The 26326-nt window shown below is 35.5% G+C and overlaps 1 protein-coding gene and 1 long non-coding RNA gene across 2 annotated transcripts in view; one reads left to right on the top strand and one right to left on the bottom strand.

The window, feature by feature from the left end:
* ITFG1 (integrin alpha FG-GAP repeat containing 1) overlaps window positions 1-18955 on the top strand; it is a 292961-nt gene extending 274006 nt beyond the window's left edge. Inside the window, exons 15-18 of the mRNA XM_050773867.1 lie at window positions 11623-11747; window positions 12458-12540; window positions 15275-15392; window positions 18548-18955. Of these exons, the coding sequence (XP_050629824.1) occupies window positions 11623-11747; window positions 12458-12540; window positions 15275-15392; window positions 18548-18607 (386 nt within the window). The 3' untranslated portion in view covers window positions 18608-18955. The remainder of the gene's footprint in view (window positions 1-11622; window positions 11748-12457; window positions 12541-15274; window positions 15393-18547) is intronic.
* The window catches only part of LOC126944420 (uncharacterized), a 42081-nt gene that overhangs the window by 11420 nt on the left and 4335 nt on the right, over window positions 1-26326 (bottom strand). The window contains exons 2-4 of the long non-coding RNA XR_007722050.1: window positions 20528-20688; window positions 16671-16720; window positions 12699-12740 (exon numbers count right to left, since the gene is read on the bottom strand). This is a non-coding gene — a long non-coding RNA (uncharacterized LOC126944420). The remainder of the gene's footprint in view (window positions 1-12698; window positions 12741-16670; window positions 16721-20527; window positions 20689-26326) is intronic.

Consider the following 26326-nt stretch of genomic DNA (forward strand, 5'->3'; position numbering starts at 1 on the left):
AATTCTGGGGGTCAAATTATAATATGATATTGTACAATTAAGTTTATCCTGTTAACAATAAATAACCTCTTAGCAATTACTGTACTCTATATTATAGGAATTAGTTATCCAAATAGCTAAATACTTCAGCAATTAATTTAAATGTTAAAAATCATCACTGCTATAATACATTTCATCACTTGCTTTCTTCGGCCAATATTCTAGCCTAGTTGATAATTTTTATTTAAAAGGTGGTCCCTAGGATATTACTAGAAATTAGTATAACAACTATGATCTTCTGTTATCCAGAATATTCAGGGCATTGGGTTCTCAGAGCAAAACAAATATTTAAATAAAAAGTCATTAAAATCACCTTATGTTAATTGATATATATAGAATCACAATATGTATATGCAGCATCTAACATACATATTCTTTTCTAAAAGTTTACATGTCAGTTGTTTGATACATGACACACTTTTTTGAAACATATCAAGGAAATAATCGCATTATCAGAGTAGACCATAAACTCCAATTTAATTGCTAGACTTTTTTCTGGCTAGATCATCTGATTTGATATACATTTATAATGAGCCTCATCACATTAAATAACACAAATTATTACCCCAAGTTGGCATTCAGAAACAAGGGAGTATGATAATTGTAGCTGAGAAGATTTTAATAGATACATCAGCCTGGTGATGTGACTCACACCTGTAATCCCAGCTACTCAGGAGGCTGAAGTGGGGGGATCACTTGTAGCTCAGAGCTCAAAACCAGCCTGGGCAAGATAGTGAGACTTCTTCCCTTAAAACATTTAAAAAACAAAAATAAATTAGCCAGATATGATGTCATGTACCTATACTCCCAGCTACTCTGGAGGATAAGGCGAGAGGATCACTTGAGCCCAGGAGTTCAAGGCTACAGTAAGCTATGATCACACCACTGCACTCCAGCCTGGGTGACAGAGCAAGACCCCCATCTCTGTTTAAAAAAAAAAGAAGATGAAGAGATGAAGATGTATGAGAAACCCTATTAGCAATGCAGTTAGACTAGCAGCAAAGGAAAGCAAGTGATAGTTTTTGTCTCAGCCTCCCAAGTAGCTGGGATTACAGGCATGTGCCACCATGCCCAGCTAATTTTGTGTTTTTAGTAGAAGCGGCATTTCACCATGTTGGTCAGGCTGGTCTCGAACTCCTGACCTCAAGTGATCCACCCGCCTCAGTCTCCCAAAGTGCTGGGATTATAGGCATGAGCCACCACGCCCGGTGAAAACTGTTATTTTTTTAAAATTATATAAATAACATGTACTTGAAGTATATTGGAAAATCAGACTATAATGCAAGCCTGGACAAAAGAACACAGGCATTTGAATCTGGTGGTTGGAGTGTCTGATATCACAAATGCCTTTAATGTATTATAAAATATTAAAAACGTATCACAGATACTTCACCTTTGGGTAGACAATCATGATGTGCTAATATTTATGTGGTATAAATTGATGTAGTATTTTTTTGTTGTGTAATACCTTATTTCAACTGGAATATGTTACAAGTGTTAGGTCTGACACATTTGGGGGATTAAAATTTCTTTCAATTATTCATTAATTTAACAAAAATATATTGAGTGGCTAATATATACCAGACCTGTTCTCGGCTCTTAGAATATAAAAGTGAATAAAACAGACTCAAATCTCAGCCCTCATAGAGATTGCATTCTAGTGGGGGAAGAAAGACAATTGGCATAGTAAGTAAGTTATTTAATACTTTCTAGTGTTAGCCAGTGTTAAGTACTGTGGGTGTGGGAGGAAGAGGGAATAAAGCAGAGTAAAAGGGATTGGGATTGCTGGGCCAGAGGGTCTTCGATTGTATGTAGGATTATCAGAGCAAGCTTCTCTGAAAACATGCCATTTGAACAAGGATTTGAAGGAGGTAAGGGAGTTAGACATGTAGTTATCTTTGGAAGGCTATTCCAGGCAAAGAAGAAAGCCAGTGCAAAGGCCCTAAGATATAAGCACTCCTAGAATTTCCAAGGAACAGTGAAGAGGCCAGTAAGTTACAGCAGAATGAAAGAGGGAGGTTACAGAGTAGAAAATGAAGCCACAGTTAAATGGGAGGTGGAGAGTGTACGCTAAGTAGGACATAGGAAAAGATTGTATTCTGAGTGAAACTGTGGACTATAGGAGGAACAACAGTTAAAGCAAGGAAACTAACTAGAAGCTATTACCATACTTCAGTTTAGGAACATAACTATTTGGGGTAAATAATAAGAATAATTCAGGCAAAAGTTGGTGGTGGCTTGGACCAAGGTGATAGCAGTAGAAATAGAAATGAGTGTCTAGAGTGTGTACACATTTTAAATTGTAGATATATATTCAATTTCTTGGCAGATTGAATATAGGATACAAGAAAAAGAGAGGCCTATAATTATAACTATAGGGTTGCTGGCATGACCAAGTGGAAAGTTGGAGTGGCCATAACTGAGATGGAGCAGGTAGGGGGAATAAAATCAGGGATTATGGGGGTTTTTTTGTTGTTGTGTTGTTTTGTTTTGTTTTGAAATGGAGTCTCACTTTGTTGGCCAGGCTAGAGTGCAGTGGTGCGATTGTGGCTCACTGCAACCTCCGCCTCCCGGGTTCAAGTGATTTTCCTGCCACAGCCTCCCGAGTAGTTGGGACTACAGGCATGCGCCACCACGCCTGGCTAATTTTTTTGTACATTTTAGTAGAGACAGGGTTTCGCCCTGTTGGCCAGGCTGGTCTCAAACCCCTGACCTCAGGTGATGCACCCACCTCAGCCTTCCAAAGTGCTGGGATTACAGGTGTGAGCCACCACACCCAGCCCCAGAGATTACGTTTTGAATATATTAATTTGCTAATATGTGTTAGACATGAAAATATTGATGTTTAGCATTTAGTTTGATATGAGAGCCTAGAGTTCAGAGATTGGCAGTCTATACTGGAATTATACATTTGGGAGTGTTGGCGACTAACTTAAGTCAAGTTAGTTACATATAAGTCTTACATTCTTTGATGGCTACAATAACTGTAGCCATCAAAGAATATAGTTACCAATTTTTACCAAGAAGAGTAACTACTTTTCTTACTATCAGTAAACATAAAAGAAAATCTCTAACCAAATTCTGTGCAAATAAAGACATTAATGAAATAAACATTCATTAGCAAGCAGACACAAAACTATTCATATAATATGTTTTATATGCTCTCTGAGTATTTAGGTAATCCAGCCACTACTTTGCATGAATGGTTAACTTAAGGAAGATAAGACATATATCAGCAAAACTAAAAAATATCTTGAGATAACTAAAAACAAAACACAAACAAAACCAAACCAAACATACTGGATGAAGCGAAAGCAGTACTCAGAGGGACTTTATGGCTGTAAATGCAATGTTAAAAAAACAAAGATCTCAAATCAGCAACTTAATTTTATACCATAAGGAACTTGAAAAGAAGACCAAACTAAACTCAAAGCCAGCAGGAGGATGGAAATAATAAAGATTTCAGCAGAGATCAATGAAATAGAGAATAATAATCACAGAAATCGAAAGTTGGTTCTTTGAAAAGATCAACAAAATTGACAATCTATTAGCTAAACTGAGTTGTAAACAAAAGGGAAAAGGCAAATAACTAAAATCAGAAATGAACAATGGGACTTTGCTACTGACCTTATATAAATTAAAAGGATTGATAATACTATGAACAACTGCATATCAACAAATTAGACAATCTAGGCCAGGCACAGTGGCTCATACTTATAATCCCAACACTTTGAGAGGCCAAGGCATGAAGAATGCTTGAGGCCAGGAGTTTGAGATCAGCCTAGGCAACACAGTGAGTCCTTGTCTCTACAAAAAAATTTAAAACTTAGCCAGGTGTGGTGGCACGCACCCATAGTCCTAGCTACTCAGGAGGCTTTAGCCCAGGAGTTCAAGGCTGCAGTGAGCCATGATTGTGCCACTGCACCCCAGCCTGTGTGGCAGAGTAAGACCTTGTCTCAAAAAAAAAAAAAAAAAAAAAGATAATCTAGATGAATCAAAGATGTGCCTGTAATCCCAGCACTTTGGGAGGCTGAGGCAGGCAGATCACCTGAGGTCAGGAGTTTGAAATCAGCCTGGCAAACATAGTGAAACCCCGTCTCTACTAAAAATACAAAAATCAGCTGAGTGTGGTGATGCATGCCTGTAATCCCAGCTACTCGGGAGACTGAGACAGTCGAATCACTTGAACACAGGAGGTAGAGGTTGCAGTGAGTCAAGATCACACTATTGTACTCCAGCCTGGACAACAGAGCAAGACTCTGTCTCAAAAAAAAAAAAAAAGTGTTTCCTAGAAACACAGACAATTCAAAACTGACCCAAGAGGAAATAGACAATGTCAACTGACCTGTAACAAGTAAAGAGATTGAATCAGTAATCGAAAACCTCCTGAAAAAGAAAACTCAAGGACCAGGTGGCTGCACTGGTGAAATTCTACCAACAATTTAAAGAAGAATTTCATCACTGTTATTGAAACGCTTACAAAAACTAGAAGAGCAAATACTTCCTAACACATTCTGTGAGGCCAGCATTACTCTCATACCAAACCCAGACAAAGATACCACAAGAAAGCTACAGACCAATATCCTATATGAATATTGATACAAAAATCTACAACAAAATACTACCAAGCAAATCCAACAGCACATTAAAAGTGTTTATATATTATGACCAAATGGGATTTGTCCCAGGAATACAAGGATTGTTCAACATAAGATAGTCAATCAGTGTAATACATGGCATTAATAGAACTAAGGGAAAAATAATACATGATCATTTCAATAGATACTAAAAATAATTTGACAAAACTCAACATCCTTTTATAATGAAAACACTCAGCAAACTAGGAATAGAAGGGAACTTCCTTAACATCATAAAGGGCAGTTATAAGAAAAATCACACCTAATATCATCTTGTATAATGAAAAGCTGAAAGCATTTCTTCTAAGATCAGGAAGAAGATGAGGATGCCCACTTTCACTCCTCCTCTTCACCTTTTTACTGGAATTCCTACACTTAGCAATTCGGCCAGAAAAAGAAATAAAAACTTCTAAATTGGAAAGGAAGATGCAAAATGATTTCTATTTGCAGATGACATGATTCTGTATACAGAAAAATCTCATATAACTCACTAAAAAAATACTACTGCAGCTAATAAACAAATTCAGCAAAGTTATAGGGAACAAGATCAACACCCAAAAATCAGTTGTTTCCATACACCAGCAAAGAAATTTTTAAAAAAGAAAAAATAGTTCAATTTGCAACATTTAGAAGAGTAAAACACCTAGGAATATATTTAAGCAAGAAATTGAAAGATTATCCACTGAAAACTAAAAACATTGCTGAGAGAAATTAAAGAAAATCTAATAAATGGAAAGGCATCCCATATTCATGGATTGGAAAACTTTAAGATAGCAATATTCCCCAAAACAATCTACAAATTCAAGTGGTCTGTTTGCAGAAATAAAAAGCCAACCTTCAAATTGATATGGAACTGTAAAGGGCCTCAAAAAGCCAAAACAATACTGGAAAACAAAAACAAAGCTGAGAGGACTTATACTTTCCAAATTCAAAACTTACTACGAAGCTACAGTAATCAACAAGCATAGTGCTGGCATAAAGATAGACATATAGATAGACATATAAGCCAATGGAATAGAACTGAGAGACCATAAATAAATCCAAACATCTATGGCAAATTAATTTTTGACAGGAGTACCAAGACCATTCAGTGGAGAAAGAAGAGTGCCTTCAACAAATCATACGAGAACATTTGTATAATGACATGCAAAAAAAAAAAAAAAATGAAGCGGGACTCCATATAAAATAATTAACTCATATATAATAATTAACTCATGGATCATAACTCATATATAATAATTAACTCATGCATGGATCAAGGACCTCAATATAAGTGATACAAAATTCTTAGAAGCAAACATAGAAATAGATCTGCATTTCCTCAGATTTGACAATGGATTGTTAGATTTGACACCAAAAGCACTAGTAACAAAATTTAAAAATAGATTAGATTCTGCAAAAATGTAAAGCTTTTTTGCATTAAAAAACATTTTTAGCCAGGTGCAGTGGCTTATGCCTGTAATCCCAGAACTTTGGGAGGCCACAGCATAAGGATCGCTTGAGCCCAGGAATTTGAGACCAGCATGGGCAATGTAATGAGAGCTTGTCTCTTAAAAAAAAAAAAAAGTTTTAATTAGCCAGAGGCAGTGGCACAGGCCTGTGCTCCCAGCCTACTCAGGAAGCTCAGCTGGGATCACTGGAACCCAGGAGATGAAGGCTCCAGTGAGCCAGGATTGTGCTGCTGCACTCCAGCCTGGGTGACAGAGCAAGAGCCTGTCTCAAAAGAAAAGAAATTTTTTTTTTCTTTTCAACAAACTGAAAAGGGAGAAAATATTTGCAAATCTTATCTCTGATAAGGTTCTAGTATCCAGACTATAAAAAGAATGTTTACAATTCAACAACAAAAACACAAACAGTCCAATTATAAAATGGACAAAGGACTAGACATTTCTCCAAAGAATCCCAAAGTGAAAGATGTCCTACATAATCGGTCATGAAGGAAATGCAAATCAAAACCAGACTTCAAAACCACTAAGATGGTTTTAATTAAAAAGACTGAAAATGACATGTCAGCAAGGCTGTGAAAAATAGGAACCCTCATACATTCCTGGTGGGAATGTAAAATGGTGCAGCTGCTGTGAAAAACAATGTGGCAATTCCTCAAAAAATTAAACCTAGAATCACCATATGATCCAGGATTTCTACTTCTTAATATATACTCAAAAGAATTGAAAGCAGGGTCTCAAAGAGGTATTTGTACATCCATGTTCATAGCAGCACTACTAATAATAGCCAAAAGGTAGAAACGACCCAAACATCCATCAATAGCTGGATGGATAAACAAATCAAAGTATATACATAAAATGGAATACTATTTTTCCATAAAAAACAGATGAAGTAATGATACTATAACTTATATGACCCTTGAAAACATTATGCTAAGTGAAAGAAGCCAGACACAGTTGGTCACATGTATGGTACCTTTTATATGAGGTATCTAGAGTAGACAAATCCATAGAGAATGAAAGCAGATTAGAGGTTACTGGGGGAAGAGAAAAGGGGAAGTAATTACTTAACCGGTACAGGGTGTTGGTATAGGATGATGAAAAAGTTTGCAAACGAGAGAGAATTGATAGTTGCACAACATTGCAAATACACTAAAGGCCATTTGATTTTACACTTTATTAAAATAGTAAATTGTTAAAATAGTTAATTGAATTACAGCTCAATTAGAAAATAAGAATGGATTGAAATGGATGCTTTCATTGAAAGCTAATGGAAATGTAAAGTGATGCACCCTCTCTTTAGGAAACAGGGTTTCTATATTTAACAATAAGTTTTAAACTTACTACTCTTTGATCCAGTGTTCTGTATATAGGAATCAAACAAACTAATCTGGGTGCAAACAAATATTGATTTGCAGAGTTGTTCACTGAAGCTTTTTTTTTTTAATAGTGAAGGATTAGGAAAATTCCTTTATTTCCAACAATAAGGAATTAATTTTTAAATAAGATATTATATAGGCAGAAAAATTATATTTTTGTAATGTTTGGGTAGATATCACTTTAGAAAAATAATTTTAGATGTATACATACTAATACATGTCTTTTCACTGTGTTTCCTTTGGCTTTCTCTTAATGGGATTTTGGTGTTTCCATCATTTTTCTCTCTGCTTATTTATTTTTCAAGAATTTTCATGATGACTAAATACTCATAAATAATACTGAGTGAAAATAGTACTAAACTATGCTAAAATGTATTTCTGCATGCACTTGCCTTGGAGAAGAAAAGTATGTGACCAAAAGTATGCTAAAATGTAATAATGATTATCTCTTCATTTTAAGTTGCTGGATAATTTTACTTTGATTATTCTCCTTAATACTTTTAAGCTTGCTTATTGCATAGGCAATTTTAATAGTATAAAGAGGAAAACAGAAGCCTAGTTTGATGTCATGTAGACAAAAAGAGTCAAACTTTAAGTCTTTTAATATAAGGGGTTGTGGAGACCAAGGTTTTATCATGAAGATGAAGGCTTCAGGTGGCAGGCTTCAGAGAGAGTAGATTGTAAATGCTTCTTATCAGCCTTAAACAGTCTTTTCTGTCAGTCTTAAGGGCTTTGTATTGATGTTAATGCTGGTCAGCTGTGCCTGAATTCCAACAGAAAGGAGAGTATAATGAGGCATATCTGACCCTCACTTCCCATCATGGCCTGAACTAGTTTTTCAGGTTAACTTTTGAGTGCCTGAGGGGAGGGTCCAACAGTTAGAATTTTATTTTTGGTTTACTTCTGTTAAGTCAGTCTTTGCTAGTAGTGTCATGAAATCAGCTTGTGCTTAATTTTGGGTTGGTTTGTTTGTTTTTGAGACAGGGTCTCACTCTGTCTCCCAGGCTGGAGTGCAGTGGCACAATCACGGCTCACTACAGCCTCAACCTCCCCAGGCTCAGGTGATTCTCCCATGTCAGCTCCCACGTAACCGGGACTACAGGCATGCACCACCATGCCTGACTAATTTTTGTATTTTTTGTAGAGACGGGGTTTCACCACATTGCCCAGGCTGGTTTCAAAGTCCTGAGCTCAAGCAATCCACCTGCCTTGGCCTCCCAAAGTGCTGGGATTACAGGCATAAACGGCCTGTGTTTAATTTTTAATTCTACTCTGTAAGAATAAATTTTATCTTAATAAAGATAGCTAACATGATTATTTACTATGTGAGGTACTCTACTTTTAAACATTATCTTTCAATCAGGTGAACTAATTCTGCAGCCCATGCTGTTCACTACACTGCTTTTCAGTTTCATACACATTGTTAATGCCTATCCTTAAATTCATGTTCCTTTTCATTATACCTTACTGTTTCCAACTTAAGAACTATATAAATAATCAGGTAAATATACTTGCCAGTGATTGCATATTTTTGGATAACATTAGTGATGTTTAGCAGAGTCCCCTTGAATATTAAAATATTTATATATTAATTTTGTCATTTAAATGTTAAGTTTAAGCACGTAGAAAAATACCTAGAAAATACATACATTCTATAAAAGTGAATTACAACAGGGAAAGACTGACTATTGGAATGGCAGTGTAAGGACCACACAAACTTGCTCTCCCAGAGCCCCCAAAAAGAACAACAACAAAAATATTGGCCAACCATATAGTATCCACCATTTCAGAACTCTGGAAATTAACGAAAGCCACACAATGGACTGAATATTGTCTATTCCAAGGAAAACTACTGATCCTTGATAAGACACTGAATCTATGGCATTTTTAACTTGGAGCTATTCCCATCCTGCCTCCCTTCTCAACTGAGTAGTGCAGTAGCCATGGAAAGCCAGCGGCTTCACAGCCAATGGATATGACTGACCTCCTTGGAGCTGCATGAAAATCTCCATCCCTATTACTATCAACATTTTGGACTAGCAACTCCCTGGAAAATCTTCATTCTCAGCATCTTGGCTATTTCATTTGACTAGGGCATTACCAAAAACAACAGTAATCTGCTGGCAACATCTCAGCTACCTAAGCCTGTGATTAAAGGTGGAGGAAACAAGAACTGGTCAAAATATAAGAGGAATTCTTAGAAAACTGGAAAACATAGGCAGCTTTAAAAAGCTACAGCATATTCTTGGGGATCTAGAAGACTGCAAATTCCTAGAAAGGAAAAATACTCAGCTCCCTTCTGCTTCACCATGAAGCCCTGCATAAGCAGGAAATGAAAACTAAGGTTGTCCTTTAAACCATCTGAACTTTGAAGGCATGCCTTCACACACAAGTCACTTTGACAAAGGGTGGAAGATGTACAGGCAAGAGATTTAAGGAAATCTTACAACAAATCACTGGCTGACCACTAAAAAATACTGACCTAGATATGCCAAGTAGGAAGCCAGATGTAGAATAAAAACTTTAAAAATTAAAAAGACCTTGGGGACAACCACTGCAGGGAATACAGAATCCACAGAATTCACTAAATGAAAAAAAAAAGTCACTAAACAAACAGTAACAAAAACAACAAATCCTTGGGTGGGGTTAAGCGATACCACAGTTATCGATATTATCTTAAAAGTCCAGTTTTCAACAAAAATTATAAGCCATACAAAGAAACAGGAAAGTAGGCTAATACACATTTCTTTAAAAAAAAAAAAAAAAAAGACAACAGAAAATGTGCCTACAGGGCCAGATGCTTTACTTAATTGATTGTGTGTGTGTGTGTGTGTGTGTGTGTGTGTGTGTGTGTGTGTGTGTGTAGTGAGCATCTTTCATGTGTTTATTGACCATTTTCATGGCTAACGACTATTAGTCATTTGGGAAATGCAAGTAAAAACTACAATGAGATACCACTTCACAACCACGAGCATGGCTGTAATACAAAAGACACAATAAAAAGTGTCACTGAGGATGTGGAAAAATTTGAACCATTATCCATTGCTGGTGGGAACATAAAATGGTGCAGGTACTTTGGAAACAGTTAGTTAGTTCCCAATGATGTTAAACACTCTTAGCTACATAATCAAGAGAAAGGAAAACAAGAGTAAATACAAAAATAAACCCTGTATATGAATGTTCACAGCAGTATTATTCTTAGTAACCAAAAATGGAAATGACTGAAATGTCCATCAATTAATGAAATTAATTAATGAAACAAAATGTATATATAACAAAGTGGAGTATTTATTATTTGGCAAGTTAACAGTAATAAAGTACGGAAACATGCTACCATATAGATGAACCTTGAAAACATGCTAAGCGAAAGAAGCCAGTCACAAAAGACCACATTGTATGATTGCAATTTATATGAAATCTTCAGAATAGACAAATCTATAGAGTCAGAAAGCAGATTAGTGATTACATACAGTTGGAAGTGTGTGGGCTGGAAACAGACATGACTACTAATGTGTATGGAGTTACTTCTCAAGTGATAAAAATGTTCTAAGATTAGATTGTGGTGATGGCTGAACAATTCTTTGAATATACTCAAAACCACTTAACTGTACACTTTAAATGGGTGATGTGTATGGTATGTGAATTATATCTCAGTAAATCTGTTTTCTTTAAAAAGTGAATCATTGGCTGAGCATGGTGGCTCACGCCTGTAATCCCAGCATTTTGAGAGGCCAAGGCAGGGGAATCACTTGAGCCCAGGAGTTGGAGGCCGGGCAACATAGTAAGACCCCATCTCCACAAATATTTAAAAATTAGCCGAGCCTGGTAGCACATGCCTGTGGTCTCAGCTACTTGGGAGGCTGGGAAGGAGGATAGCGCGGGCCTGAGAGGTCAAGGCTCAGTGCAGTGCAACTGCACTGCAGCCTGGGTGACAGAGTGAGACCATGTCTCAGAACAAGAAAAAAGTGAATCATTAATATTAATGTCCTGTGTTTCATTTCACATTTTGAAACATGATATGTTCCAGTACCTAAATTTTTAACATTTTATCATTTTAATATTTGATGGGAGCAATGTTTCCAGAGATGTTTTTAATGGTTTTTTTTAATTGAATAATTCTAGCTGGTCAACTCAGCCAATCCGCACATTTAGCTCTCCAACTACCATACAACGTGCTTGGTTTAGGTCGGAGCGCAAATTTTCTTGACCATCTGTATGTTGGTATTCCCCGTCCATCTGGAGAAAAAGTGAGTGAAAATTCATTTTGTTTACAATTAATCTATGTTTTAATATTCACTATTTAAGTATTTAAATTAAATAATTTGAATGTAATTGAATTTTAATTCAAATAAATCAAATATTTTTATTCCCTTTAAAGAATAAAGAAAAATGTATTGGTAGTGACCTAAGTTTATCTTACATAGAGCACATCATGATTTTAAGATACTGTGTAGTTTTTCCCTCTCCTCGCCCATAAACCTCACCTATCCATCTATCCTGCTTTTTCATCCTAACATTTTTCACCACCTAACATGCACATAAATATTTTACTAACATAAATACTATTATACATATGTGTATTATTTATATAATATGTATAATCATATTATTTTACTTGCTTTGTTTATTGTCAGTTTCCCCTTAACTTGAATTTTAGCTCCAAGCAGCATTTGTACATAAACCTTTGAACAGTGCCTGCTACATAAGTGTCTGATAAATATTTGTTGAATGAATGAATTCATAAAACACAAATATAATCTTTCCTTGAAAAGATGAGAAAATTTTCCAACAGATGGCACAAAAGCCTTATTTTTGGCTTAATACTGGTAAACATAGCTTCATCCATACCTAGAATTTGAATTTCTCAAAGAAGCTACATTTTTGCTTATTTATTTAGAATAGTAATTGTGTTTTTTAAATGTGCTAAATGTTAAATGTTCTTAAATTCTTCTTCCAGTCTATACGAAAACAAGAGTGGACTGCAATCATTCCAAATTCTCAGCTAATTGTCATTCCATACCCTCACAATGTCCCTCGAAGGTAATGTCCTTGCTTGAACTGATTTGGTAAAGACACTGCTAACTCTGAATTATAGATACAGTGATGTCTTTTAAACTCTCTCATATTCCTGCTGTGTTCCCATGAGTGCCCATCCTTAATTTGCTTATGGCAAACTTCAAATGACTAAACATACTTACATAAATGGTCCCAGACATTTTTCATGAAGAACAAATTCAATCCTATGAGAAAAACAGCAGGTTAACTAATTAGGGATTTATACATATTCTGCTTAAATAAACTGCTCTTCCATTTACTAGTTATAAATTCAAAATTTCAGGATACTAAATCTTTGTATAAAGCACTGATCTTTTAAATAAATTACTTGAGAAGTACTATATATTCCACAGTGGTTGGGCACAAATTTTGGAGTTAAATAGATGTAGGCTAAAAACTCAGCTCCATTGCTGGCTGACTGCAAGACTAGGAGCCAGTCCTTGTCCTCTCCAAGACTCAATTTCTGCATCTGAGGGTGAAATACACTTAACACAGTGCCAAGCATATGGTAAACGAACGGTAGGTATTTTTATCCTTATTAACAGAATACATTCATTTCATAATACAGCATTTAATTCTAAATCCTTAAATAATCTTTGTTCATTTTTATTTAAATTTATAGATTGATTCTATTCTTTTTAAATTAGGTGATAAAAGTATTCACTAACATTTAAATTTCATAGGGAAAAATATGCTAGACAAATATCAACATGAGAAAATAACCAAAGAGAAATGGTGAATTTATCTATGAATATGTAACCAGTGGGGTCCCCTGCTTGTTACATTCCCTCTGAAAATACCAGCTTCATCATTCTTTATTAAACATCTCGATCGAATATATTGAGTGCCGAAACCAGCTTATGCCACCTCATGAGCTGACTCTGCATCTCTATTCAGTGAAGTCACACTGAAATCAGTTATGGTGGGAGAATCTACTCCATGAAAATTGGCAAGTACCATAAACAGGGCTTCCCCAACCCCTCTCTACCTCAGAGCCAGTTTACCAGCATACCAGCAGATGCACTTTATGGTAGATTAATGGGCTTTAGAACCAAACTACTTAAGAAAATAAACTTTATCGCAGCCTTATGCTTGGAATAAGATGACATCATTGAAACAGTTATAGTCCTGGTTCAGATTTTTTTAATGAGCCTATATTGTATGTGTTAGTTTTCTATAGATGAAATTACAGTAAAACTAGAAAATCTGGACCATGAGTAGGAAACTATATAAAGTAGGGTACTTCTATACAGCTCAGTAGCATGACTTTTTTTCACTGCCACGGACATAGAACAGTCTCTTAAGATGGAGTGGTAAGCAAAACAACAAACAAAAGAAGCAACAGCAAAATGTAGAAGAGTATGTGTAATGAGCAGCCATTGTGATTAAAAAAGAAGCTATCTACACATACGTGTTCATACATGTATAAAATATCTCCAAAAGGATATGCAGGAAACTGGTAAGAGTGACTGCCTCTGAGTAGAAAACTGAGGATTGACTTTTGTCTTTTTTTTTTTTACCAAAACACTTATATTCCTGATTTGTTAAAAATCTATTTTAAAAGTATAACTAACAAAAACATCTCATAAAAGAACTGTTTTCTTAAGTATGAGTACAACACTAAGAGTAGCTTTCAACTAATTAACAGTATTTGGTTTTTTAAGGTTTACTTACTCTTCTGAATTTCCAGAAAATTATATCATAGCTTTTTTCCATAATCTCAACATTTTTCATGTTTCTCTTACTCTTTCCAAAGAAATGTTCTTTTCAAATTTATGTTCATAATAAAAACCTAATTAATTTTAGTTTTTGAGGTATATTTTGAGGTTTATTGACTAGGGGCTAACTTATGGATCAATAAATTTTAATTATCCCAGAATAAGTCAATAGCTACTTGCTATTTACCAGAACAGTCTTACCTTTATTAAACTTTTAAAATAAAAATATAGCCATTACCTATTTCTAGGGAGAACAAAAAGTTATGTGTATATAACAACCTGCAGAGTTGGTGATACAGTCTTTGGTTTTAGGCTTTCAGGGTGTGCAAATACTATATTACACAGACTGTTTTAGAAGGAAAGAGCTAGTTCTGTTTACTGAAGACCTCTAGTCTATATATTGCCATTAACAGTGAGGGACTAAAGATGATTTTGTAAGTGATCTGAACCTAAAAGTCATTGTAGTAATCGCTCCAACATGATACAAAAATTATAGAAGTTCTGCACAAGCCATCAACATTCAAAATATTTATGTTTTAGTTGGTCATATTACATATGTGACACAGGTCAAAAATGAGATGATACAGCAGGCTTCTAGGATCATGTGACTCCCTTGCTTTACAGTTCAGGATTTCAAATTAAGCAGGTAAATCAAGATGTAAAAAAAAAGTCCATGATTGTCCAAAGTACCCTTGGATATGTTTACTAAGAATAATTCTCACAGGATCAAACTTGGAAGATGAAAAACATTGAAATATTTCATCAAAAATTCTATTTCAGTTGTCTAGGTGAAATATAAACCACAGCATCATCAATATTCTCAGCACTATCTGGTTTATAATTGTTTTTGTTTTATTTATAATGAATGGACAGATGAATGAATGGTTTAATGAATACATTGTTTCATTAATTAATAAGCTGTTTTGCTTTGGGGTCTCAATATAACTTTGTTATTTTTAAGTAAAATTTGTAATTTTAATTTGTTCTGTTTTTATCTACAGTTGGAGTGCCAAACTATATCTTACACCAAGTAACATTGTTCTGCTTACTGCCATAGCTCTCATCGGTGTCTGTGTTTTCATCTTGGCAATAATTGGCATTTTACATTGGCAGGAAAAGGTTTGTTCATTTAAATGAAACATTAACTTTGGTTAATTTATTCTAGTAATACATACATTGCTCTTCAAAAACACTATGTTTATTTTAAACTTTTTTCATATGACTAGAATTTCATCATTTTTCAAGTTCTGTCCAAAGCATCATTTTATTGATGATTATTTTATCCCTGGAAGTTACTAATGTCTCCTATCAATTCATACAAATCACAGGAGATGTCTACTTTAAAAGTTTGATGCTGTACAATAGTAATAAAGTGATCATTCAGAAATCAAAAGGCATTTAGAAACAATTTCATAATGACCTGAAAAATAATAATGATTTTAAAAAATGAACTTGTGTTCAGTATCTACTGATAAAGTCATGGACATTCTTTGGCTAGGATTAACAGCTATCTCTTTGAAAAGAATTAGAGTAAAAAGAGGTTAAATTATTTTCTCAGGGTTTAGGTGGAAGGTAACAACTAAAGCAATAAACAGCCAGGCACGGTGGCTTATGCCTGTAATCCCAGCACTTTGGGAGGCCAAGGTACAGCTCAGGAGTTCGAGACCATCCTGGGCAACACGGTGAAACCCCATCTCTACAAAATATAAAAAAAATTAGCCAGGCACCATGATGCAAGCTGTAATCCCAGCTACTCAGGAGGCTGAGGTGGAGAATCACCTGAGCCCAGAAAATTGAGGCTGCAGTGAGCTGCGATTGCACCACTTCACTCCAGCCTGGGCAAAAGGAGTGAGACCCTGTCTCAAAAAAGAAAAAAGCCATAAACATCTTTTTCATCTATTAAGTATTCTTTGCATTAAACTGATTTCTGTTCTTTAGTATAATACTGTAAATAATAATTGAAAACAAAACTCCCAAATATGTAAAAGATTTTTATGCAATGTTTATGTGAAGAAAAAAGAGGCTATCACTGTAAATTTATTAGCAGTTTAGATATATGTGAAAAAGCCAGTTTCTATTTGTATATGGGTTCCAATCAGTGCCCTCAAAATAGGGCTTCTTTGTGGCCCCAAAGAAAGGTGTTTTTCTTTTTTTGCACCTACACTCTGGATTGTCATGCCATCATAATCATTTTTTGCTAACTAAAATTACCATCTTTGTTCTTTTAACATATGAAAAAGAGAACATACTAGTTGTTCCATAAATGTTCTTTTTCATACTTTCGTGGCTTTTAAAAAAATCACTCCTTTACATATCAAAAACAGTAACATGCAGTTACATATTCAATTAACCTTAAGATTGCAACTTAAGAGTAAGATCAAGGACAACCATACATACTTTGTCCAGGAGTATCATAATATCATCTGAAAGATTCCATAGTTCTTGACCTATGAAGCAAAGGAAATTAATTTCATTAATTCCTCAGTAGATCTGATTACAGCATAAACATTGTATGCTTATAACAATAATTATGCAGTAGCCAAAAATTAAAGTTTTAAGTACAAGTATATATTTGACCATGTATATACTGTGTCTCCTGTGGCACTGTGGTATCTCAAAGAGGTAGAACCTTTCTAACCACTTTTTTACTTAAGCAGGCTGGCTCCTTCTACCATTTTCTCACTGCAAGCTTTCCCCAGTGTCTGTCCCTGCCCCTCTTCTTTCAACACTTTACCTGCCAATTTCATCAAAAATCATGGCTTCAGATATCCCCAGCTCTCATCTCTAAAGGTCCTTCCCCATTTCCAGCTATCACCATGATAGCTCAACCTAGATGACTTACAACACCTCAAAACCAGCATTCTAAAGCTTCATCTGTCTTACTTGCCTACAAGATTTCATCAATTGCCTATGGACTCTGCCTCTGTGAGAAGTTCTACAGCTGACTCCACTTCTACATTCCTACTGCACTGCTTCACCCAGCCCCTTCTTACGTCCTACTTGGTCTCTTTCTTTCCGTTCTCTCCCCTTTCCATTCCATTTAGCGCACACATCATTCAGTTTAGCCTTCATCATGTCACTCCCCTGCTCAAAAAGCTCTGGTGAATATCCATTGCCTTTTATGTATAAAATCCTTGGCCTGGCCTGCGTATGACTTCCATGTGACTCCACAGTCTTATTTTTTACCAGCTCCTTTCACATATTCGTGCTCCTTCCAGCCTTCTCATGATTGCTCATGTTGTAACCCCAGCATGGAATGAATACCACTCTCCCCATTTCCATGCTTTCAAATACTTTCCATGTCTTTTCAAAGCTTTCCCTTTCCTCACCCAGATCTAGAAGTAGTCTCTTAGACTTGGTAACATTTTTCACTTTTTATCTTGAATTACAGTTATACAATATGTTTTGTGTTTGTCTTTTTGGAGAACAAGATACAAAACTGAGGTTTTTTAAATATTAAAATATCAAACACAGTATTGGTATTGGGAGTATTGGAAGCAAAGGGCCAATGAATATCTGCTAAATTAACAATTTAATGAAAAAATAATTAGTACATTAGTACTTTAATATAATTAGTTTAGATTTGGTTTTGTTTGTGGTTTTTTGTTTTGTTTTGTTTTTTTTGAGACAGAGTCTCACTCTGTCACCCAGGCTGGAGTGCAGTGGTGCAATCTTGGCTCACTGCAACTTCTGCCTCCCAGGTTCAAACGATTCGCCTGCCTTAGCCTCCCAAGAAGCTGGGATTACAGGTGCCCACTACCACACCCAGCTAATTTTTGTATTTTTTTTGGTAGAGACAGGGTTTCACCATGTTGGCCAGGCTGATCTCGAATTCCTCACCTCAAGTGATCCGCCCTCCTTGGCCTCCCAAAATGCTGGGATTACAGGCATGAGCCACCACCACACCCAGCCATTAGATTTGTTTATTAACATCAGTGTTAAGAATGAGAGAAAAATGCAATCATTGATTTATCCTTATAGAATCTAATGCTTATTCCTATTTTCAAGTAGATAATAAGTGATAAGAAGCTAAGTGTTTAAGGACCCTAAGTATTTAATGTGCCCTAAGTATTCAAGTATTTCTTGTTTTTTATTCAATTAGTCATTAATTATAAAACAGCTACTATAAACTACAAAAATACTAGAATTAGGAAATCATATCTATTATCTACTAATTGCTGGAGACTTTTAAAAATGGATCAGTGTATTTCAGAAATGAATCTTTTTGTAACATTTCTCGACCATTTATAAACGAGTCTAAAATTCTTTTTCAGAAAGCAGATGATAGAGAAAAACGACAAGAAGCCCACCGGTTTCATTTTGATGCTATGTGACTTGCCTTTAATGTTACATAATGGAATGGCTGTTCACTTGATTAGTTGAAACACAAATTCTGGCTTAAAAAATAGGGGAGATTAAATATTATTTGTAAATGATGTATCCCATGGTAATTATTGGAAAGTATTCAAATAAATATGGTTTGAATATGTCACAAGGTCCTTTTTTTTTTTAAAGCACTTTGTATATAAAAAGTTTGGGTTCTTTATTCCGTAGTGCTGTACATTTCTGTTCCTTTGTGGAATGTGTTGCATGTACTCCTGTGTTTGTGTATTTATAATCTTATTAGTGTCATGATGATGGAAAAAGATGTGTGTAAATAAAAATAATTAAATGAGCAGGAATTTTTGTGTCCACTTGACTTGGTCTTGCTTCTTATTCTAATGATGCAAATTATACTTTTGTGAATATATCACAGAGTCATTATGCATTCAGCTTCATCACAGCAGGTCAGGGGTCTCTCACTGATAACATACAATATAGTGATCGGGCTCTGACTTGGTAGCACAGTAAGACAGACTTGCCTTAAACTCCTAATTCCACCACTTACAAAGTCATTGTTTGAACTTGACTCTTGTTTAACCTGTGTAGCCTCAGTTTTCTTGTTTATTCAGTGGGGCTAATGATACTTGCTTGAGTTATTGTAAACATTAAATGGGATGATGTATGTGAAGTGCTTAGCTTGGTGCCTAGCACAGAGTAAGTGCTCAATATGTGGTAGTTGTCATTATTACTATTTTAGATGATCTTATTAGACTTACACATCTAATTATAGAAATATGTAGATTTGATAGAATTTTATTTTCAGGCATGAAGAAATATTCTTTGGAAAAGCTAAATTTTTGGCGACTGACATATAAAGATTTACTTGCTCATATTAACTAAAAATTATAGTACTCTCCAAGAATTAATGTGTCCTAAAAATTTTCCTCTGAAAACTGATCCTTATCATGTGATAATGAAGAACATTTGATTTCTTGAAAGGAAACTGCTGTAGGCAGCATCTGGGAATGCAAATCTTCAATCACATTTCTATTCTCAAAGGCTTGGAGAAGTCTATAATTTACATTCAGACTTCAATGCAAATTTTATATTGTGAATTTCACATTTCCAAAAAGTTACTTTAAAAAGACTTTAAGACAGAAAAAAAAGTTTATCAATGCTAATAATTTTCTAATATGCAAATGGACATGTGATGCCTATAAAACACAAAAAGTTTCTCTGAAAACAATTTTGTTCTTATTTTTTTCTTCAGTTTACTGAGAATGGCATGTGTTTTTACTTTGTATCTAAGCATGTTAACATGTCTTCTTAATAAATATTCCTTATTGAAACAAAGTATTTCAGTGAGTTTTTAAATAATTATTTCAGAGCACGAAGAGAACTTAGAGCTTTCGAAAGCATTTATCTGGACTGGGAGACGGGTAAGGTGACTTGCCCACTGCCTCTCTGTGGGTCAGGGGCAAGATGGGACTCTCCTGACTGTAATACTTAGTTATCAACCCACAGCACTCTCCTAGGCACTATGTGACACTTTCCCAAAGACAATTGGGCTCATTATTGATACAGCCTGAGTCTTAAAACTCATGTGGAGTCAGGGTTTACAAGACAAATAAAATGTTAATGACAATTAAAACTACAATCAGTGACATTAATACTGTTTCTGTATTTCCAAATGCAACTTCAATATAATTTATTAAGGGACAGCAGATAAAAAAAAAAGTGTCACAACATTGAGAATCACTAACAAGACCTTTATTTTAATTTTGAATATTGCATTGGAAAGAGAACAAGGCTTTGAAGTCAGACCAATCTGGATTCAGGGCCCAACTCCCCGATTTCATGACTCTGAATCAGTCACTTCTTTGAACTTTGGTTTCTTCATCTGTAAAACAAAGGTAGTGAGTGATACCTACCTTCAAGGACTGCTCTGAGTCTGAAATGGCAGTTTGTACATAGAAAATGCTTGATAAGTGCTGTTTTTCTTCCTTCCCATTTCCCATTACAGTGACAAATGAACATTTTCTGAGATTTCTTTCCCACTGACTATATGTTAGTGTTATCCATCTTTGGGGAGCTAGGAAGAGTAATTAAGAATTAATAATCATTTTGAAGATACTGTAAATACATTAATACACCATTTATTAGAACTAGCCCTTTACATTTCCCCATCCTTGCAAGTAGCTAGAATACCTCATAAAAAGAAACAAAAACTTAAATCGTGTCCAGCAGACCTCGATGGTATACCTGGGATTGATCTAGGATATTTAAGGGCTTACTCCTCAGGATAAACGTGAATTAAAACCAGCCCTTGTGATTACCTGCACCTGACCAGTTATTTTAAAAGGCTAATAGATAGTAGATTAGGGAGTGCTTTTGATCCACAACTGTACAAGGGAAAGGAAGGAAACAAGATTAGGCAGAAAAATCAAATTGTGATGCATTCTCAATGGAATGCCTCATAACAACCCTACATCGAGTTCTGAGATAGGATGACCTCTCCTATCTCCTAACCTGCCCCAAGTTAGAATATGAAGGCTGGGCCTTTACATTCCCACATTCATCAGTTACAGGGCACAGGATGCCCCAAAGGCCTCTAACAAAACGAAAACAGGTACAAATAACCAGTATCAAAAATGAAAAGGGTATAACTACAGATAATCTATTTATTAAAAGTAGGAAGACTTGGAGAATAACTTTATACCAATGGATCTGAAAGTTTATACAAAATGGAACAATTCCTAGGAAGATATCACTAAAACATAAAAAGAAACAAAACCCTAAATATTCATTCTGGTGGATGCTGTGGTGTAGTGTCCAGATCCAGCATCAAGAATAAAGGACTTACTATCCTAATTTCTGGGCGTGTCATCACTGTTCATCTGCCAGCCTCATCTGGAGAGCAGAGTCACCCAAGATCAGTCCCCTCTTCTTAACATAAAAATCTTAAGTGTTCATAAACTAAAAAGTAAAAGCCGACAGACCTGTAAGGAGAAACAGACAAACTCACGATTTAAGTGGGAGACATCCACACTTTTCTACGGTAACTGAAGGAAAAAGTAGGCAGGAAATCAGAAAGCTTAGAGCTGACCTGAAAAGCACTCAGTCAATCTAACCTAGTGGATATTTATGTAACACTCTCACCAACAGCAGCAAAATACTCTTTTTCAGTGCACATGGAACACTTACCAAGACAGACCATATTCTGGGCCATAAAACAAGTCCTACCAAATCTAAAAGAATAGAAATCATACAAAGTAGATTATCAGACTATAATAGAATTGAACTAGGGAGATCCATGGAAAATACCCAGATATTTTAAATAACCATAGGGTCAAACAGGAAGCCTCAAAGAAAATTTTAAAATATTTTGAGCCAAATGAAAAATACAACATAACAAAATTTGTAGGAGGCAGTGCTGGGGGGTGGTATTTATAATATTAGATGCACATATTAAAGAAGAAACGTGATGAAAGAAACCAAGGAAGACTTCAATAGAAAGTCAGTATGTTCATGGATTAGGAGATGCCAATACTCCCCAAAGTGATCTGTACATTTCACGCCATCCCTATCAAAATCCCAGCAGCATCTTTTTGTGGACATGGACAAGATTTTGTGCAACTTATATGAAGGAGAAAATAGACTAGTTTAAAACAATGTTGAAAAAGAAGACAAAGTTGAAGAAATCAAACTATGTGACTTTAAAACTTGTTATAAAGCTAAAGTAATAAAGACCGTGTGGTATTGGCAAAGAGAGACACATAGACCAATGGAATAAAATAGAGTCCAGGAATAAACTCACACAAATACAGACATTTGATGTTTGACAAAGATGTAGAAGTTACTAAGTGGAAGTCAGTCTTTTCAACAAACAGTGTCAGAAAAATTGATCATCGGTATTTGCCATAAATACAAAGGGCAAAGGAGAAAAAAAGAACCTTGATCTAAACCTCACACCTTACACAAAAATTAACTCAAAGTGGGTCATAAATTTAAATATAAAATGTAAAACTATAAAACTTTAAAAGAACACATAGAATATCTTCATAGGCTAGGGTTAAGCAGAGTTCTTAGAAATGACACCAAAGTTATGATTCTTTTTAAAAACTAATGTGACTTCATCTAAATTAAAAATGTTTGCTTTGACAAAGACACTTCTGAGAGAATGGACAAGCTATATGTGCAAAGAAAAAAAAATTTTTTTTTAGATGGAGTCATGCTCTGTCACCCAGGCTGGAGTACAATGGTGTGATCTCGGCTCACTGCAGCCTCCGCCTCCCAGGTTCAAGCAATTCTCCTGCCTCAGCCTCCCAAGTAGCTGGGACTACAGGTGTGTGACACCATGCCTGGCTAATTTTTGTATTTTTAGTAGAGACAGGGTTTCACCATGTTGGTCAGGCTGGTCTCAAACTGCTAACCTCAAGTGGTCCACCTGCTTCATCCTCCCAAAGTGCTGGGATTATAGCCATAAGGCACCGTGCCCGGCCAAGAAAATATTTTCAAATCACATATCCAACAACAGACTTGTATCTGAATCTATAAAGAACTCTCAAAACTCAACAATACAAAAACTGGGACAAGATGACACCTAAGGAAGCTCCTGCCTCTCCCAAAGCTGAAACCAAAGCAAAAGCTTTGAAGGCCAAGAAGGCAGTGCTGGAAAGCATCCACAGCCACACACAAAAAGGGGTGTCTGCACTTCACCCACCTTCCAGCACCTCAAAACACTACAGCTCTAGAGACAACCCAGATACCCTCAGAAGAGTGCCTCCAGGAGAAACAAGCTTGACTACTCTGCCTGATTCCCCCTGACCATTGAGTGTGCCATGAAGAAGACAGAAGATAACGACACACTTGAGGTCACTGTGGATGGCAAAGCCAACAAGCAGCAGAGCGAACAGGATGTGGAGCAGATCTGTGACACTGATGTGGCCTGATCAATCAGGCCCAGTGGAGAGAAGGCGTGTGTTTGACTGGCTCCTGTTTATGATGCTTTGGATGTTGCCAACAAAATTGGAATCATCTAAACTGAGTCCAGCTGGCTAATTCTAAATAGACATCTTTTCACCAGTAAAAATAAAAAACAATTTGAGTGGGCAATAATTTGAGGATACTTCAATAAAGAGGATATATGGGTAGCAAATAAGCATATGAAAAGATGTTCAACAGGATAAGCCATTAGGGAAATGAATACTAAACTATGAAGAGATACCACTACATATCTATCATGAATAAAGAATGCTTTCACGGATAAAACAAAGAATGCTGACAATTCAAAGTGCTAATGTGGATGTGGTACACATCTCTGGTAAATTATAAAACTTTTCTGAGAAACACTAAGGAAATTTTCAATAAATGCACATCTGTACCATGTTAATGGACAGGAAGACTCAAAATGGTAAAGATGTCGAAGCTCTCCCAACTCCACTCATCCCAATGGGGTGTTGTGTTGCTGAGCTTGTTAAGAGGTTTCTAAAATGTATACGGAAATATAAAAGAACAAGAACAGCCAAGATAATCTTGAAAAAGAACAAGGACCTGCTCTACCAGGTAACAAAATAATAAAGTTAGGGTGATTAGGCCAGGCATGGTGGCTCACACCTGTAATCCCAGCACTTTGAGAGGCCGAGATGGTTGGATCACCTGAGGTCAGGAGTTTGAGATCAGACTGGCCAACATGGTGAAACCCTGTCTTCACTAATAATACAAAAATTAGCCTGGCGTCATGGCACACGCCTGTAATCCCAGCTACTCAGGAGTCTTGAGGCAGAAGAATTGCTTGAACCTAAGAGGCAGACATTTCAGTGAGCCAAATTATGCCATTGCCCTCCAGCCTGGACAACAAGAGTGAAACTCTGTCTCTGAAAAAAAAAAAAGGGTTAAGGTGATTAACAGAGTGTGGTATTGGTGAAGAGATAGGCCAATGGAACATATTAGAGAGTGCAGAGAAAGACTCATATACATGGACGTTTGATTCAGGAAGGAGGTAACACCACAGAGCAGAGGAATATGAACAGCCTTTTAACAATAAATAAGCTGAGACAATTCATTAACTAAAAGATAACGGCACTCCCATCGCACAGAAAAATCAATTCCAGGTGGATTGAAGGTGAAATACGAATGCTTCTAGTACTTAATAACTTCATGATACTAGAGTGAGGGTGGGTTTCCTATTCATTAAAAAAACTATAAAGGGAATTTCTGATATATTGAAGTATATTAAAATTAGTAACTCTATCCACAAGAACTATAAGAAGTTTGAAAGTGTGACGAGACAAGTCACCAAATGAAGATATTTTCAACAAATAAAAATGACTGTATTCAAAATCTAGAAATCCTACAAAATTATTTAGAAAGAAAGACAGTTCAATAAAAAATTGAGCAAAAGGATTGACAAAAAGCATTAACTGCTGACAACAGCCAAATGTTGGTATGGATATGGCACAACAAAAGTCTGATACACTCTTAGCAGGGCAAAGTTTACAAAAAAAAAAAAAGTAAAAGCAGTGGTTGGTTTTATTTAGAGTAGAAGATATGCATACTCTAAATCTACATATCACTTCTACTCTCAAGAAATTCTCACACACGTGCACCAGGCTATAGGTATAAAAATATTCATAGCAACTATGTTCAGAATGGCCAAAATCTAGAAAATGCCTAAATATCCATCTACATGGATTTTTATACAATGAAATACTATACAGCCAGGACATTTCATGAACTATACTTGCACACACCACATGGATTAATCTCACAAAGTTAAGCCAAAAAGCAAAACACAAAAGCATACACACATCATGATCCACGCATACATATAAAGTTCCAAAACAAGAAAAATTAAACTATATTGTTTAAGGATATATTTATTTTAAAAACTACAAAGAAAAGGTAGGAAACAACAAAAGTCAGAACAGTGATAAACTCTAGGGAACTGGGGAGAAGATTATGACCAAGCAGAGGCACATGGAGGACTTTAGTACATAAGCGATGTTTCATTTCTTGATTTGGGTAGTATTTTCATGGCCCTTCACTTTATTAAATTGTACATACATATTTGTTTAAGGTGCTTTTCTAAATATGGATTATATTTCACAATTTTTAAAAAAAATCTTATAAAACTTTCCCAAAGATCCCTTTGTAGATCATATATCCAGAAACAGAAGTTTCATTACAAGTCTTAGATTACATATTTTATAGCACAAAATAGTTTGAGATTTGTTAACGGTACAATAATTTTGATATACCTTTCTCAAAAATATAACAAATAACAGTGACATATAGTTGAATAGATGCATTCCAGTCATGTTTGTTTTAAATAGCGTAAGCATATAAGCCAGCACAGATATTCATAGTTCATCAAGCCCTTAAGTTGAATTTATAAGAAATTTTTATTATTTAACAAACATTACCAAATAACTGTATCAAGAATTTACACTTTATGGTTTCATATTGTGCCAATAAAATGAGCATTTGTTTCAGCTTTTAGTAAATACGGTTTTCTTTAGAGGGGGGTGTTGTTTTTTAATAAAAGAACACCAGGTTAGAAAGTAAACAGGTTTAAGAAAACACATCTCTTTTCAACATGGGATTCTGGTTTTAAAGAAGAAGATACCATATATGTTAGTAACTTTATTCTTAGAAATATACAGTCATATGTCACTTAACAACAGACATACATTCTAAGAAATGCATCACTGTGCAAACTTCATGGAGTG

The sequence above is a fragment of the Macaca thibetana genome, chromosome 20 (genome assembly GCF_024542745.1).
Source record: "Macaca thibetana thibetana isolate TM-01 chromosome 20, ASM2454274v1, whole genome shotgun sequence".
NCBI lineage: Eukaryota > Metazoa > Chordata > Mammalia > Primates > Cercopithecidae > Macaca > Macaca thibetana.